We start from the raw sequence: 11,615 nt of genomic DNA, 5'->3' as shown, positions 1-11,615 counted from the left end.
TCCTTGATTATGGTATTGTGCCAGAAATATTATTTAGCTCTAAGAAGTCAATAAACGGACGGATCGTTGAAAAGGCATATTATAAGAATGTGCTCATATCTGATGGTTCAAACTACTGATTGGTTTTGGGACCAAGTCTTTTTGATATTCTAATACTCCAGCATCCTTTGCACTCCAGTAAACCTATCCCCAGCCAACCAATTTTTGTAATGTATAAGATAGTCTCTTTTTATTTTTATTTTTTTATTTTTCTATTTTTTTCTATTTTTTTATTAAAGGCTGTCAGAGAAATGAAAAGGCCAATGACTAGTATCTAAAAAGTCAGTTCATTGAGGATGACCAACACAGCAACAATCTACAAATACAAGACAAAATAATCATGAAGCTTTGATACAACAATGGAGGACAATAGTATGCAGAAGATAGAGAAAAAACAGACATCTAATGTGAAATGTACTGAAATACAAACGAGACCGCATTTGTGTCAGCCTCCTCCTTGAGTAACGGGTCTGTCAACTTCATAAGATCGTGGTCGCCCTTGAAGTGGTTCCATGTGGAAGTATCGCCATAAGATACCTGTGCTGCCTTCATCACTTGGCGTCCATCCACGCACCGCTTACACTTGAATGTCTCGTGTGTATCACAGCACTCAGTCGTGTCATTGAACTGAAAGAGTTGGCGCAAATTTTCCTGTGAGAAATGCCGTTCTACATCTTGGTCTTCATCCACTACACATGACGAGAGCGATTGTTTATGTGATTGCCGCTGGAAGATTTTCTCTTCAATTGATCCCGTTGCAATGAATCGATAAACAAAACCTACAAGCATAAATAATTATATAGCGGCGATAAATATAAAGTCAGCCGGATAAAGTCATGAGCATGACTCTAAGAAGCGCAAAATATCCCTATAATAACATTGATACTTACAGTCTTTCTTTTGACCATCGCGCCACACACGTGCTAGCGCCTGTTGATCTGAAGCTGGATTCCAGTCGGGATCAAAAAGAACAAGTCGATTTGCTCCAATCAAGTTGAGTCCACATCCTCCTGCCTTGCTGCTCAACAGGAACACGAACTCGTTGCCATCGGGGTTATTGAAGCGATCGACAAGCTTCTGCCTCTTGCTGATAGTCATGGTTCCATCCAATCGCAACACCCCATACCTATGTGCGTGAGATATATTCAAACATCAGAGAAGTTAGACGACATACGATATTCACAACATGTACAGATTGGTCTATGGGTTATCCAAAAAAAAAAAAAAAAAAAAAAAAAAAAAACATACTGGTTCTGCCGACAGAGCTTCTCAAAGATATCCAGGGTTTGTGTGTAGTTCGAGATTAGCACAATCTTATCATTTGTGTCCTTTTTAATCTTGGCCAGCATGCGCGCTAGTACCATCATCTTGCCTGAAAACTCTGGTTGTACTAAAATGCCCCCACGCGACATCGGCTTCTTGGAGCTCTTAGTTTGATAATCTGGCGGGAGCAACGCCTCACATCCTTGCAAGTCATCAGGCAAATCCAGCAGGTCTGGATGATTACACAGCTTCTTTAGCAATCCAATTGCCTTTAGTGGCTGTGATCCTTGTCCACGAAGTAGCTTCTGAATTGATTTAGAGTTAATAAAATGTTTATATAGGTCTAGCTGGAAGGGCGACAGCTTGCAGAAGACGACGTGCTCAAATTTGGTAGGTACTAGATGTTGTGCCAGAAGAAAGCGGTCAGTCCTAATGAAGTGCTATCGTCAAGAAGTTTTACTACCGAAAAACCACGAGAGTGAACTTACAATACTTCGACAGAATATCGTTTGTGCGCCTGATAATAAACTTGTTAACCACCCCTGAAAGCTCAGTAAGCTTTTGGTTGCTAATTTCTTGCTCTTTTTCAGATGCCTCGGAGTCGCGTCCACGAAGAATAGGCAACTCATAGTTCTTCCTGAACTCAGTTGTTGACCCCAACAGCCCTGGGATCGCAAAATTGATAAGTGAAAAGTATTCGGAGAGGTCATTTTGAATGGGTGTACCTGAGAGAATAACACGTCTTTGCACATTCAGCTCGTTTAACGCTACGAAAGTTTGTGAATCTGACATCCCATAAAAGAAATAAATTAGTCCAACATGGCAAAGTCGTGCAAGCATAAAGTCTTATGCTCAAAGGCAGTGCAACTTACTCGAGTTCTTCAAGCGATGACCTTCGTCACATAACATTAACCCGATAGGTGTCTGTGCTAAAATAGGCGCATACATTCGCAAACTTTCATAGCTGATGATAAGGACAGGATTTACAACCATGCGCTGCCTGGCCGATGCCCACTGTTTCATGGCATTAGTTGTATCCTCTTTGGTGCCCTTGCCGTCGCAGGTCATGACCCCAATCTTGCCAGGGCCTAGCCATTTGATGATCTCATTCGCCCAGTTCCTCACCAACGATGATGGACAGCAGATGATGCATTTTTCAATAGTTCCTTTGCCAAAATCCGGAGATTGCTTTAGTAATGTCCATAGTAGCGTGAGGCATTGCAGCTAAATGTACATATGATATAGATATGTAAGACGCATCATTCTATTAAAATAACTGCCGATGTTAGTGCAAAATGTCAAAGAACGTACTGTCTTTCCAAGTCCCATTTCATCCGCCATAATACACCCAAATGCATCTGGTACTACAGCTCCTGTGGTGCATTTGTACATAAATTTGACTCCTTCAACCTGATGTGGCCGCAAAACTCTGCCTAGAATAGGGTCGACCTAGGAATGTCGCAAGTAAGTTCATCTGGTATCTATCAAAGAGCTTGAATACTAGAACTCGCCAATGCAAGATCAATTTATACATACCACGACATGAACTTTAGGAAGTTCTTTTGATTTTGTGAGCCCAAGCATTTCTGCTATCGACTTGTATTTGGCCTTCTCTTTCTTGGGTATGATGACCTGGGGCGTTGTGTCGTCTCCTTCGGTACTTGCGCTTCCCTGTGAAGCTTCGAGAAGCATTTCTTCTTCTCGTTGAGCCTCATCTAGTTGCGCCCATGCAGGGTCATAAAGAATGATCGATCCCTCCATAGTGTAATCATGCGCTGATTTGGCCTCTACTGGAGGCCTTCGCTTTACTCCGAGGTTGAATGCCCCTGTTCTCGAGGGTGCTGGTGCTTTGCTGGGATCTGTAAATGTAGGTACTTTGAACCTTTTTCCAAGTGTCTGTAAGGATTTGTTACTGGGCGGTTGTTTGACAAGAAGAGGCTTCGATGAAATGTTAACCTTCAATGCGGTCAATGGTGATCGTCCAGAACGAGTAGTACGTGTGGTCTGTAGTGCTTTTTTAGCGTTGTAGTGGCCATTAGCAATTGAATTACTGTTGTCTTCCTCAGCCCATTCATCGTCAGAAAGATTGCGCTTGCGAACGCCCTTGTTCTGATTGCGTTCCTTCAAAAATGGTACATTAGATGCTGAAGCTGAGGTAGTGGTCGTTGACTCTGACATGGTCGGGAGAAGAAATTCTAATTTTGTACAGGTTTATTGCTGATTTCCACCACCTGAATTTGGCAAAGAAACAGGTTTCAATAAAGAAAAGGATACCGAAGTTGAATGTGTCCAGAGTAACTGAGTGATTTGTAATGAAGAAACAATTCATCAACTCGATGTAAGATCAAGCTTTATTAAATAGGATGTCACGTTTTTACATTTGGCTAAAGCTCATGGATTCATTCCGTTCTGCGTCGAGAAAGGGTCAAGGCAATTAATTATCAATGAAACAAGCGATTGTCCTTGTTATTCGCCACCAATTGCCACCAATTCTGTGACTGTACAGTCACATGAAGAAATTTTACGGCAAATTCTATTTTTTTTGTAATTTTTTGAGCACCCTTGACAAACAGATCATAGACAACATACACAAAGACTTTATCAATCAACATGAAACTTTAGAATTCGTTAAAGAGGTCGATTTTGTTTCTTTATGGAGGTTTTGAGGATATACTGTATGAAAGGTAAAAGTACTATGTGGGTTTAATAATGAGTGTGCCCACCTTTAGCCTTCCTCACTTCTTTCAGCCTGTTGGGCATGGAATCAACAAGGCTTGCCAGTTTCTCTTGTGGCAAATTATTCCACTCCTTAGTAAGAGCTACTGCGAGACTGGGGAGATCTCTTGGTCCTCTGGAGCGCTTATCGAGTGCATTAGCGAGAAATGACCATACACGCTCGATGGGGTTTATATCCGGAGAACATGCTGGCCAGTCTGGAATCCTAGAGATGTTGTTATTTTCACGCCATTCTTTTGCTATCTTACAAGTATGGACTGGAGCATTATCCTCCATGAGAATGCCGCCCTCTACTTCAGCCATAAACCTGATTAGTTCAACTTTATATACATCTTCCACAAAACACTGCCCATCTCTACGACCTCGTTTAAATATAACCAACCGAGACTTTTTGGTTGATGTGAATGCCCCCCAGACCATCAAGGATGTTCTACCACTCTTGAAAGTGGGTATAAGGCAATCGTGGTCGTACTTTTCCTCCGCCGTACGCCAAACTCTTATCTTACGGAAATTCTCGCCAACTTCAAATGACGATTCATCAGTCCAAACTACCCGACTCCAATCTTCATTGGACCAACTCTCGTACTTTTTGGCAAAAGCCAGTCGCTTCTTCATATGATCTTCATTTAAGTATGGTTTTGGAACCGCGATCCGGCTGAAGATACCCAGTGAATGCAATATCTCTGCAACGGTCCTTGTGCACACTTTCTTCGCCAATTGATTGGTGATGTCCTTAAGAGTGGCTCTCCTTTCTCTCTTTGTGCAGCGCACTATGCTCCTGATATCTCTTTCACTCAGTGCTCTTGGTCGTCCTGGGGCGGGGGCGCGAGCGGTGGTACCTCTTTTGTAATATCTTTGAATAATAGTGTAGACCGTTGATCTTGATACATTACGTTTCAGCGCGATCTCCGCATCCTTCATTCCCGCAAGATGCATTCCAACCATGATAACTTTATCCTCGATATCCAAATTTAAAGGCATGGTGGTTTTTTCAAGTTGTTATTGTTGTGAAAAATGAGAAAAAGAAAGAGAGAGGATGATGCTATCTTCGCGTCAATTATTTTCTAAATTTATTTTGCCGTATAATTTTTTCATGTGACTGTACATGTACATTTTTTTTTTTTTTTTTTTTTTTTTTTTTTTTTTCACATTACACTATTCTATTCATTGACATGAAGCTGACTCTCTGCGACCATTCCGTTCTAGGAAACAGCTCCAAAAAAGCAGCTTCAAAATACACCACTAAGCCGAACAAGACTAATACAACGTTGTACTTGATGCCAATAGCAGTAAAGATACATTTCAGGAAATGGAACCACCATCAGTTGATAGATTTATTGCATGCAATCGAGGAATTTGATGATTGATGATAGAACTAGTTCAAAGAGTGAGAGCAGCAGTACGAGATATGAGCTGCCACAAATTCTGTATCAGCAGGAAGTACATATGAACCCATTGACCCATCTACAAAAGGGGAGTACGCAATGTTTTATTAATATCAATGAGATAGAAAGAAGTATGAGTGAAGATAGGAAGAAGGGAGCTAGAGTTTGAAAACTCAGCACAAGGCAGGAGTCAGGAGTGCCTAGCGAAAATAAAGCTATTTTTTGCGTTCTTCCTCCGACTTTTTGTTTTGGCATTTCTTGGTTCATCGCCTTGGGTTAGAGTATAGAATGAGTTGCAGATGTCCTGTTATCAGAGAAGAAACCTTGCTGCTGCACTAGTGATTAGCTAAAAAGTTTGACACACCTTGTCGATAGTGCTCGAGGATCTAGACCTCCTCCTTGATGATCTGGATCTCTTCCTTGACGGGATGGGGAGCATAGACATCTCGTTGATCTCATTTTTGACGAGCTTGACGTCATTCTTGACGGCATTGATGGCCTGTACTGCATCCTTGACGATTTGAACCTCATCCTTGATGATCTGGACGACGTCTTTGACGATTATCGTCATACCATTGAGTGTGTTATCTACCCGGGCGTCTATTGTTGCTAGGCGCTCATTCTGTTTTTGGGCTTCTTTTAGGAGTTGTTCTAGAAGATATATTGCCCTGTCGGCGCGAGTACTTTTCGCCTTCTGCTTAACCTTACGATGCCCATCTTCCTGTATTCCATCTTTCTGTACCTTATTTCCCTGTATCTCATCTTCCTGTATCTCATCTTCCTGTATCTCATTTCCCTGTATCTCATCTTTCTGCACCCTATCTTCAATTCCATGATATTCCTCATATTCATCTGTCCCCTTTCTTTGTCTTTTTTGCTGAATGGTCTCTGCGGGATCTCGATCGAAATGAGTTGATGTTGGCGATAGCTTCACTGTTATATAAGAGGTGGTAACATCTGTTCCATTCTTGACTGCAAAGGAGGCTACGTCTTTTATAAATAGACATTGGTAACAGTGATTACGCATGCTCCGGGCAGCTTTATATCTGCCGCCGCACGAACACCTGAAGTCTCCTCCCAACAAACTTTGTCGACTTATCTCCACGATGCATTTCGGCTCTCCGAGATTCATTCTCAAGACGGATATATGGTATTCTCTCTGATGAACTCTTTCATTCTTTGATAGCGAGGCGTTGAAGTTAATTCCTAGAACACAGAACGTACTAGTGCATTCTAGAGCCATTTTTGGCATTTTTAGTGAAGCTCGATAAAGGGGGAAGAAGTTAAAAGATAAAGAAAGACAAAGGAAAAGATGGCGGAAGGCAAAGGAAAAATGACAGATGGCACCTTAAGTAGTAGTGGCGGAGTAGAGCTTGGAGCTAAAAATCAGTGCGAGAAAAACTGCGTAACGGTCGAGAGTGAAACATTTGCATGTGGGAGAATTGTCAACCAAAAACATTATTGGGTGGGATACTTTTAATACAGGAATAGTGAATAGGCAGCACTTATCGCTATAAATATGTAGTATTTCAGTTTGTAGGTAAATTTTGACGAATCGCTACTGAAAAGATCCGCCATAGCATAAAGAATCAATAAGCCTTAAAAAATGGTTTCTGGGTACTGAAAATGGACCCTATAATGTCAGGATACCCTTTAAAATAAATTTCGTGTGCTTGAAATATAGAATTAAGGAAAGCAGTGGCTGAATCATTTTATCAAATGGTGGCAAGTTGCAACTTCAATAACAGTCATCACATCATCTTGACCTTTTCTTATCTTACCCACTTCTCAAGAAAATTGTATGTTATAAGCCTGTAACCATGCAAAATATTGCTACAGAAGCATTTAATCATGATTCTTCCTCTAATCCACTTAACCTGCCAGAAATTATCAGCCTCATCGGAAATCATCTGGACCGGAACAGCCTGACCAATGCGTTACGTGTGAATAAAACCTGGAATGTTGTCCTTCAGCACCGTTTCTGGTATTTTGTCCAGCTTCCCTCAGGGTGGGCTATGGAGAGGCTGCGAACTCAGCCTCTCTCCAGGACGTATCTACAAAACAACTGTCATTTTATCCGAATCCTTTTATGCCCAGACGACACTCTCATAGATGCTCTTTTGCCCAATTGCTGTTATCTTTACGAGCTTGAATTATCCCTTATCAGTCTCAAGAGCACTGCGCTCGTCCTGCAAAATGCGCAATCGCTTCGGTCGTTAAGCAGACGCCCTAATGTGCATCAACCAGAAACGAGTGCTTATCGTCTGAATAAACTGACAGCGGCTATGGCAACATTGAATCAACTCCGAGAGCTACGATTAGGTCTGTTCGAGGTCAATTTAAATGAGGTCGAATATTTTACAACGATTTGCCAGCGACTTCATCTCCTGCACCTATCAGCCTCAATATGGGATCTACCAAGTTCAAACCCAGTAGTATTTTCAGGAATACAAGAGCTGATCTTTATCAAGAACAAAATGTTGCCTCTTGAAGAAATCGAGTTTGTGTCTCGGTGTCCCAACCTGCAGCGTTTTCATTGGCAGCCAACTAGTTCATTGAGTGAGGACCAACAGCCACACCTCCAAGAGCTATTTGACCCTCGACTTGAATATCTTCACACTCTCATACTTTTTCTAGCAGCATTGGTGGATCTGGACATTGAAGCCTTAATCAAATCACTCCCGGCATTAGTTAGTCTGGATGCAAGGAACAGCAACTTTGCAGATCAGTCTGTGCAAGCGATTATTCAATTCAGAAGTGGAATACGCGAACTAGATATTCGAGGCTGCCGAAGAATTAACTCAACCATGGTTCAATTGCTGTTGTCGAATTGCAAGGATCTAGAGACATTTGAAGGAGATGTGTTTGATATACAGGATATCGTGGAGGGGCAACCATGGGTGTGCACCCGGATTAAGAAGCTAAGCATCAGTATCATGAACACTGGCCCTGTCGAAGCTAGGATCCAGGACCATGAACGGATGTACAGTCAGTTGGCTTCATTGACGGATCTGAGTGTCTTGGAACTGGGGAATGTGGAGTATGTACCTGCAACTACTTATGACTGGATGGATTTGTCTTTGTCCCATGGATTAAGACGCCTTGAAACGTTGCAAAAGCTGAAGAAATTTACAATAGGGAGGGTGTATGGCAATGTTATTGGTGAAGCCGAGCGAGAATGGTTTCGTGAGCATTGGCCAAATTTCGCTCAGAAAACCTAAAACGTGACGACCTTTCAGATAAAGCCTGATCTTACATTTTGATGGATTGCTTCTTCATTTTCTTCATTACAAATCGCTCGGTCACTTTGAACACATTCAACTTCAATATCCTTTTTCTACTGGAACTTATATCTTTATTACGAAAATCAGAAAGCCAAAAGCAACGACAGCAACAAAACCGTACAAAAAAGAATTTCTTTCCTCGATCATGTCAGACTCAACGACCACTACCTCCACTTCAGCGCCTAATGTACCCTTTTTCAAGAAACGTAATCAGAAGAAGAACGTTCGCAAGCGCAATCTTTCTGATGATGAGGCCGAAGCAACCAATAGTAAACCAATCGCTAATGACAACCACAGCGCTCTTTCTTCTGTCTCCAAAAAGCGCAGCGCCAAAAGAGCACCACAGACATCTCACTCTGATATTTTACAGGCTTCGTCTACCAGTGCAGCCAACCGCCTCGCATCCAAAGATGATGACGACAAGACAGTCGGAATCTCTTATAAAGCTACGCTAGAAGGCAATATCAGAATTGATGACGCTACAAGGACACAAGAGATCGATACTGCACATGATCGGGATGCTCAGGCTGTCATTGACAGACACATGCGAGCAGTAGAAAACGGACTGGATGATTTAGATGATGGACTCTACAAGGGCATGGCAGCTTACAAATCGCATATAAAAAAAGGAGAAACTACTAACTCAAAAATTAGGTATTGTGTTTTCATTTCCCCTTGCAACCATGTCCTAGATCCCTCGAGATCTGAAAAATTGTATTGCAGAGAACTTAGAATCTTACTTTTTTTTTTTTTTTTTTTTTTTAATTTATTGTACTTCTAGAATCGGTCCTATGCGGGCATCAGCGAACATCAGAGTCACTAACCGTTTCGATTATCAACCAGACATTTGCAAAGACTACAAGGAAACCGGATACTGTGGCTATGGTGATTCATGTATCTACATGCATGATCGTGGTGATTACAAAGCAGGATGGCAGCTGGATCAGGAATGGGAAGCTGAGCAACGGGCCAAGAAGCTGGCACTGATCGAGGGACTGGATGAAGAGGCAGAGAGTTCAAGCGACGACGATGACGTTCCATTTGCATGCCTGATTTGTCGCGAAGAATTCAAGCATCCAATCGTTACCAAGTAAGAAGTCGCATAGGCCTTGGCCCCATTTGTGGTTCGAAAATTTCCATTGCTATCTTTTGTAAATATGTACTGACGACATATTTTTATCCCTTTCTTTTCCTACTCATTCCTTGAATAGATGTAACCATTATTTTTGTGAATCATGTGCCCTGAAGCGATATCGCAAAAGCCCTAAATGTGCAGCTTGTCAAGCTCCTACCGGAGGCATCTTCAACCCCGTACCGAAGGATTTCCTTAAAAAGGTTGCAGAGCGCAAAGCAAAGATCGAGGAATCAAATCGCCGGCGAGACGAGGATGCTGCTGATGTCAGTGCCATTGCAGATGCTGCAGAAACAGCGAATCCAGAAGATTTGAGCGCGCCAGCAACAACAGGCGATAGAGAGGAAGATACTGGAATGATCGAAGATTTGAGTGTCGTAGGGATGGGTGGAGTACCCAATCTCCCACCAGGTGCAAGTGATGATAGTGATGATGATGACAGCGACTAGAAACATGGAGGACAATAAAAAAATAATAGTTTTGTATGTCATAATCGTACACCAATATCTCTTTTTTTTTTTTTTTTTTTTTTTTTTTTGGTCTTCCTAATCAGTGATCTAGCAAAATACTTGATCTCTGTGTCGATTTTTCAGTTATGTCCTATCTTCAACATTTGGGTCTGCTTCAGACTTAACACCCATCTTTTTCCAGAACTGAATATGTCACATTGTAATTGTGAGTATATGGGTATGAACAGCTGAGCAGTTTAATTCTGCCTTACTACTATCGTTTCTATTGTCATTTATTCCTTCATCTGTCTAAAAACTCTATGAGAGGATACTTTCGACGTAAATAGATATCTGGCCGCTCTACATGAAACCTTGACTTCCTGATATTCCCATTTGCATATCCGCTACTTGCAGTTGTTGCTATAGACGCAGTGGAGACCTCTTTTCCTTTTGCTACTTCTTGCTGCTGCGCCGTAGACTCTGATGAAGTATTGGAGGGGAGAGGATCAACCACACGGAGGATGCCGACGACTTTGCGAAGTTTGGGCCAATGTTTCACCATGAATTCAATTTCCTCTAACCCAAGTTGATGGAACATATAGTTGAAAGAAAACTCTCTCAACTCTTTTAGTGTCTCGAGGGTTTCAAATCCACTTTTTAACGATAGCGTGAATGTCATGGTTCGACGCCATGTTGAATTGTTATTCCCACCCAAGTGTAAGACTCTAAGTCGTCGAAGTTTGGACAATTGATTATACACATTAAGCTGTTCCTGTAATTTAAGCTGCCTTCGTGCTTCTGGTTCTACTATTTCGTCTTCATCAGGGCTTAAATCGCCAATACCAATGAAACTGAGCTGGAGCTCTTCTAACTCAAGACAGACCCAGCCGAGCGACAAGAATGATGGAAACGATGACATTATTGAATTGGTAGAAGTGGATGGCGAGTTTTTCACCATATCATTCGTTATCTGTGTTGCTGTCGTTGATGTATGCGTCAAATCCTCCTTCAAGGATCTTATCAACTGATGAACATGAACGTATGATCCTCTGAACCGTTTCAACCTTGTGCAAGAGCACAAAATCCGCTGAGTCAAATCCGTCTGCATCGGTCGGGCATCCACTACATCCAACTCTTGCAGCTGTTCACGGACCCTCGATTTTGGGCCTATCAATGTCTCCACTGTTTCCTGAGCCATATTTGTCACCTGTGCCCGTAATGAAATTAAACCTGGTAGCTGCCGCACTAGGGCTGCAAGCTCCCGATCCCTGATCGTTGATAATGACACATCCAAATGCGTTATATGAGGACAGCAGCTCTCCAACCG

General features: G+C 42.0%; 4 protein-coding genes across 4 annotated transcripts; 2 read left to right on the top strand and 2 right to left on the bottom strand.

The window, feature by feature from the left end:
• Nucleotides 1–237: 237 nt before the first annotated feature.
• On the bottom strand, nt 238–3,711 carry BCR41DRAFT_419676 (DNA repair protein, SNF2 family). Its single transcript, XM_022029796.1, has 7 exons — nt 2,839–3,711; nt 2,614–2,751; nt 2,175–2,526; nt 1,791–2,087; nt 1,288–1,699; nt 930–1,165; nt 238–818 (listed from the first exon to the last, which is right to left on the bottom strand). The coding sequence occupies exons 1-7, from the start codon at nt 3,478–3,480 to the stop codon at nt 442–444; spliced, it is 2,454 nt and encodes an 817-aa protein (XP_021884462.1). The 5' UTR covers nt 3,481–3,711; the 3' UTR covers nt 238–441.
• A 1,808-nt stretch (nt 3,712–5,519) lies between these two features.
• Nucleotides 5,520–6,719, bottom strand: BCR41DRAFT_347781 (hypothetical protein). Its single transcript, XM_022023160.1, has one exon. The coding sequence runs from the start codon at nt 6,673–6,675 to the stop codon at nt 5,770–5,772; it is 906 nt and encodes a 301-aa protein (XP_021884461.1). The 5' UTR covers nt 6,676–6,719; the 3' UTR covers nt 5,520–5,769.
• A 524-nt stretch (nt 6,720–7,243) lies between these two features.
• Nucleotides 7,244–8,644, top strand: BCR41DRAFT_393303 (hypothetical protein; the record flags this gene model as incomplete). Its single annotated transcript, XM_022028541.1, has 1 exon — nt 7,244–8,644. The coding sequence occupies one exon, from the start codon at nt 7,244–7,246 to the stop codon at nt 8,642–8,644; it is 1,401 nt and encodes a 466-aa protein (XP_021884460.1).
• A 208-nt stretch (nt 8,645–8,852) lies between these two features.
• Nucleotides 8,853–10,288, top strand: BCR41DRAFT_300979 (hypothetical protein; the record flags this gene model as incomplete). Its single annotated transcript, XM_022020605.1, has 3 exons — nt 8,853–9,361; nt 9,489–9,797; nt 9,919–10,288. The coding sequence occupies 3 exons, from the start codon at nt 8,853–8,855 to the stop codon at nt 10,286–10,288; spliced, it is 1,188 nt and encodes a 395-aa protein (XP_021884459.1).
• Between the last annotated feature and the right edge of the window lie 1,327 nt (nt 10,289–11,615).

The sequence above is a fragment of the Lobosporangium transversale genome (assembly GCF_002105155.1).
Source record: "Lobosporangium transversale strain NRRL 3116 chromosome Unknown BCR41scaffold_6, whole genome shotgun sequence".
Classification (NCBI taxonomy): domain Eukaryota; kingdom Fungi; phylum Mortierellomycota; class Mortierellomycetes; order Mortierellales; family Mortierellaceae; genus Lobosporangium; species Lobosporangium transversale.
Note: the sequence above shows the minus strand (reverse complement) of the source record. Positions and strands in the feature narration are given on the sequence as shown.

Bases quoted from the DNA above. Each gene is read 5' to 3' on its own strand.
- BCR41DRAFT_419676 (XM_022029796.1), bottom strand. From the start codon at position 3,480: ATGTCAGAGTCAACGACCACTACCTCAGCTTCAGCATCTAATGTACCA. The intron at 2,752-2,838 runs GTATGTATAAAT...CGACATTCCTAG, and splicing joins TTCCTAAAGTTCATGTCGTG to GTCGACCCTATTCTAGGCAG. The intron at 1,700-1,790 runs GTAAGTTCACTC...CACAACATCTAG, and splicing joins CGATATTCTGTCGAAGTATT to TACCTACCAAATTTGAGCAC.
- BCR41DRAFT_347781 (XM_022023160.1), bottom strand. From the start codon at position 6,675: ATGCCAAAAATGGCTCTAGAATGCACTAGTACGTTCTGTGTTCTAGGA.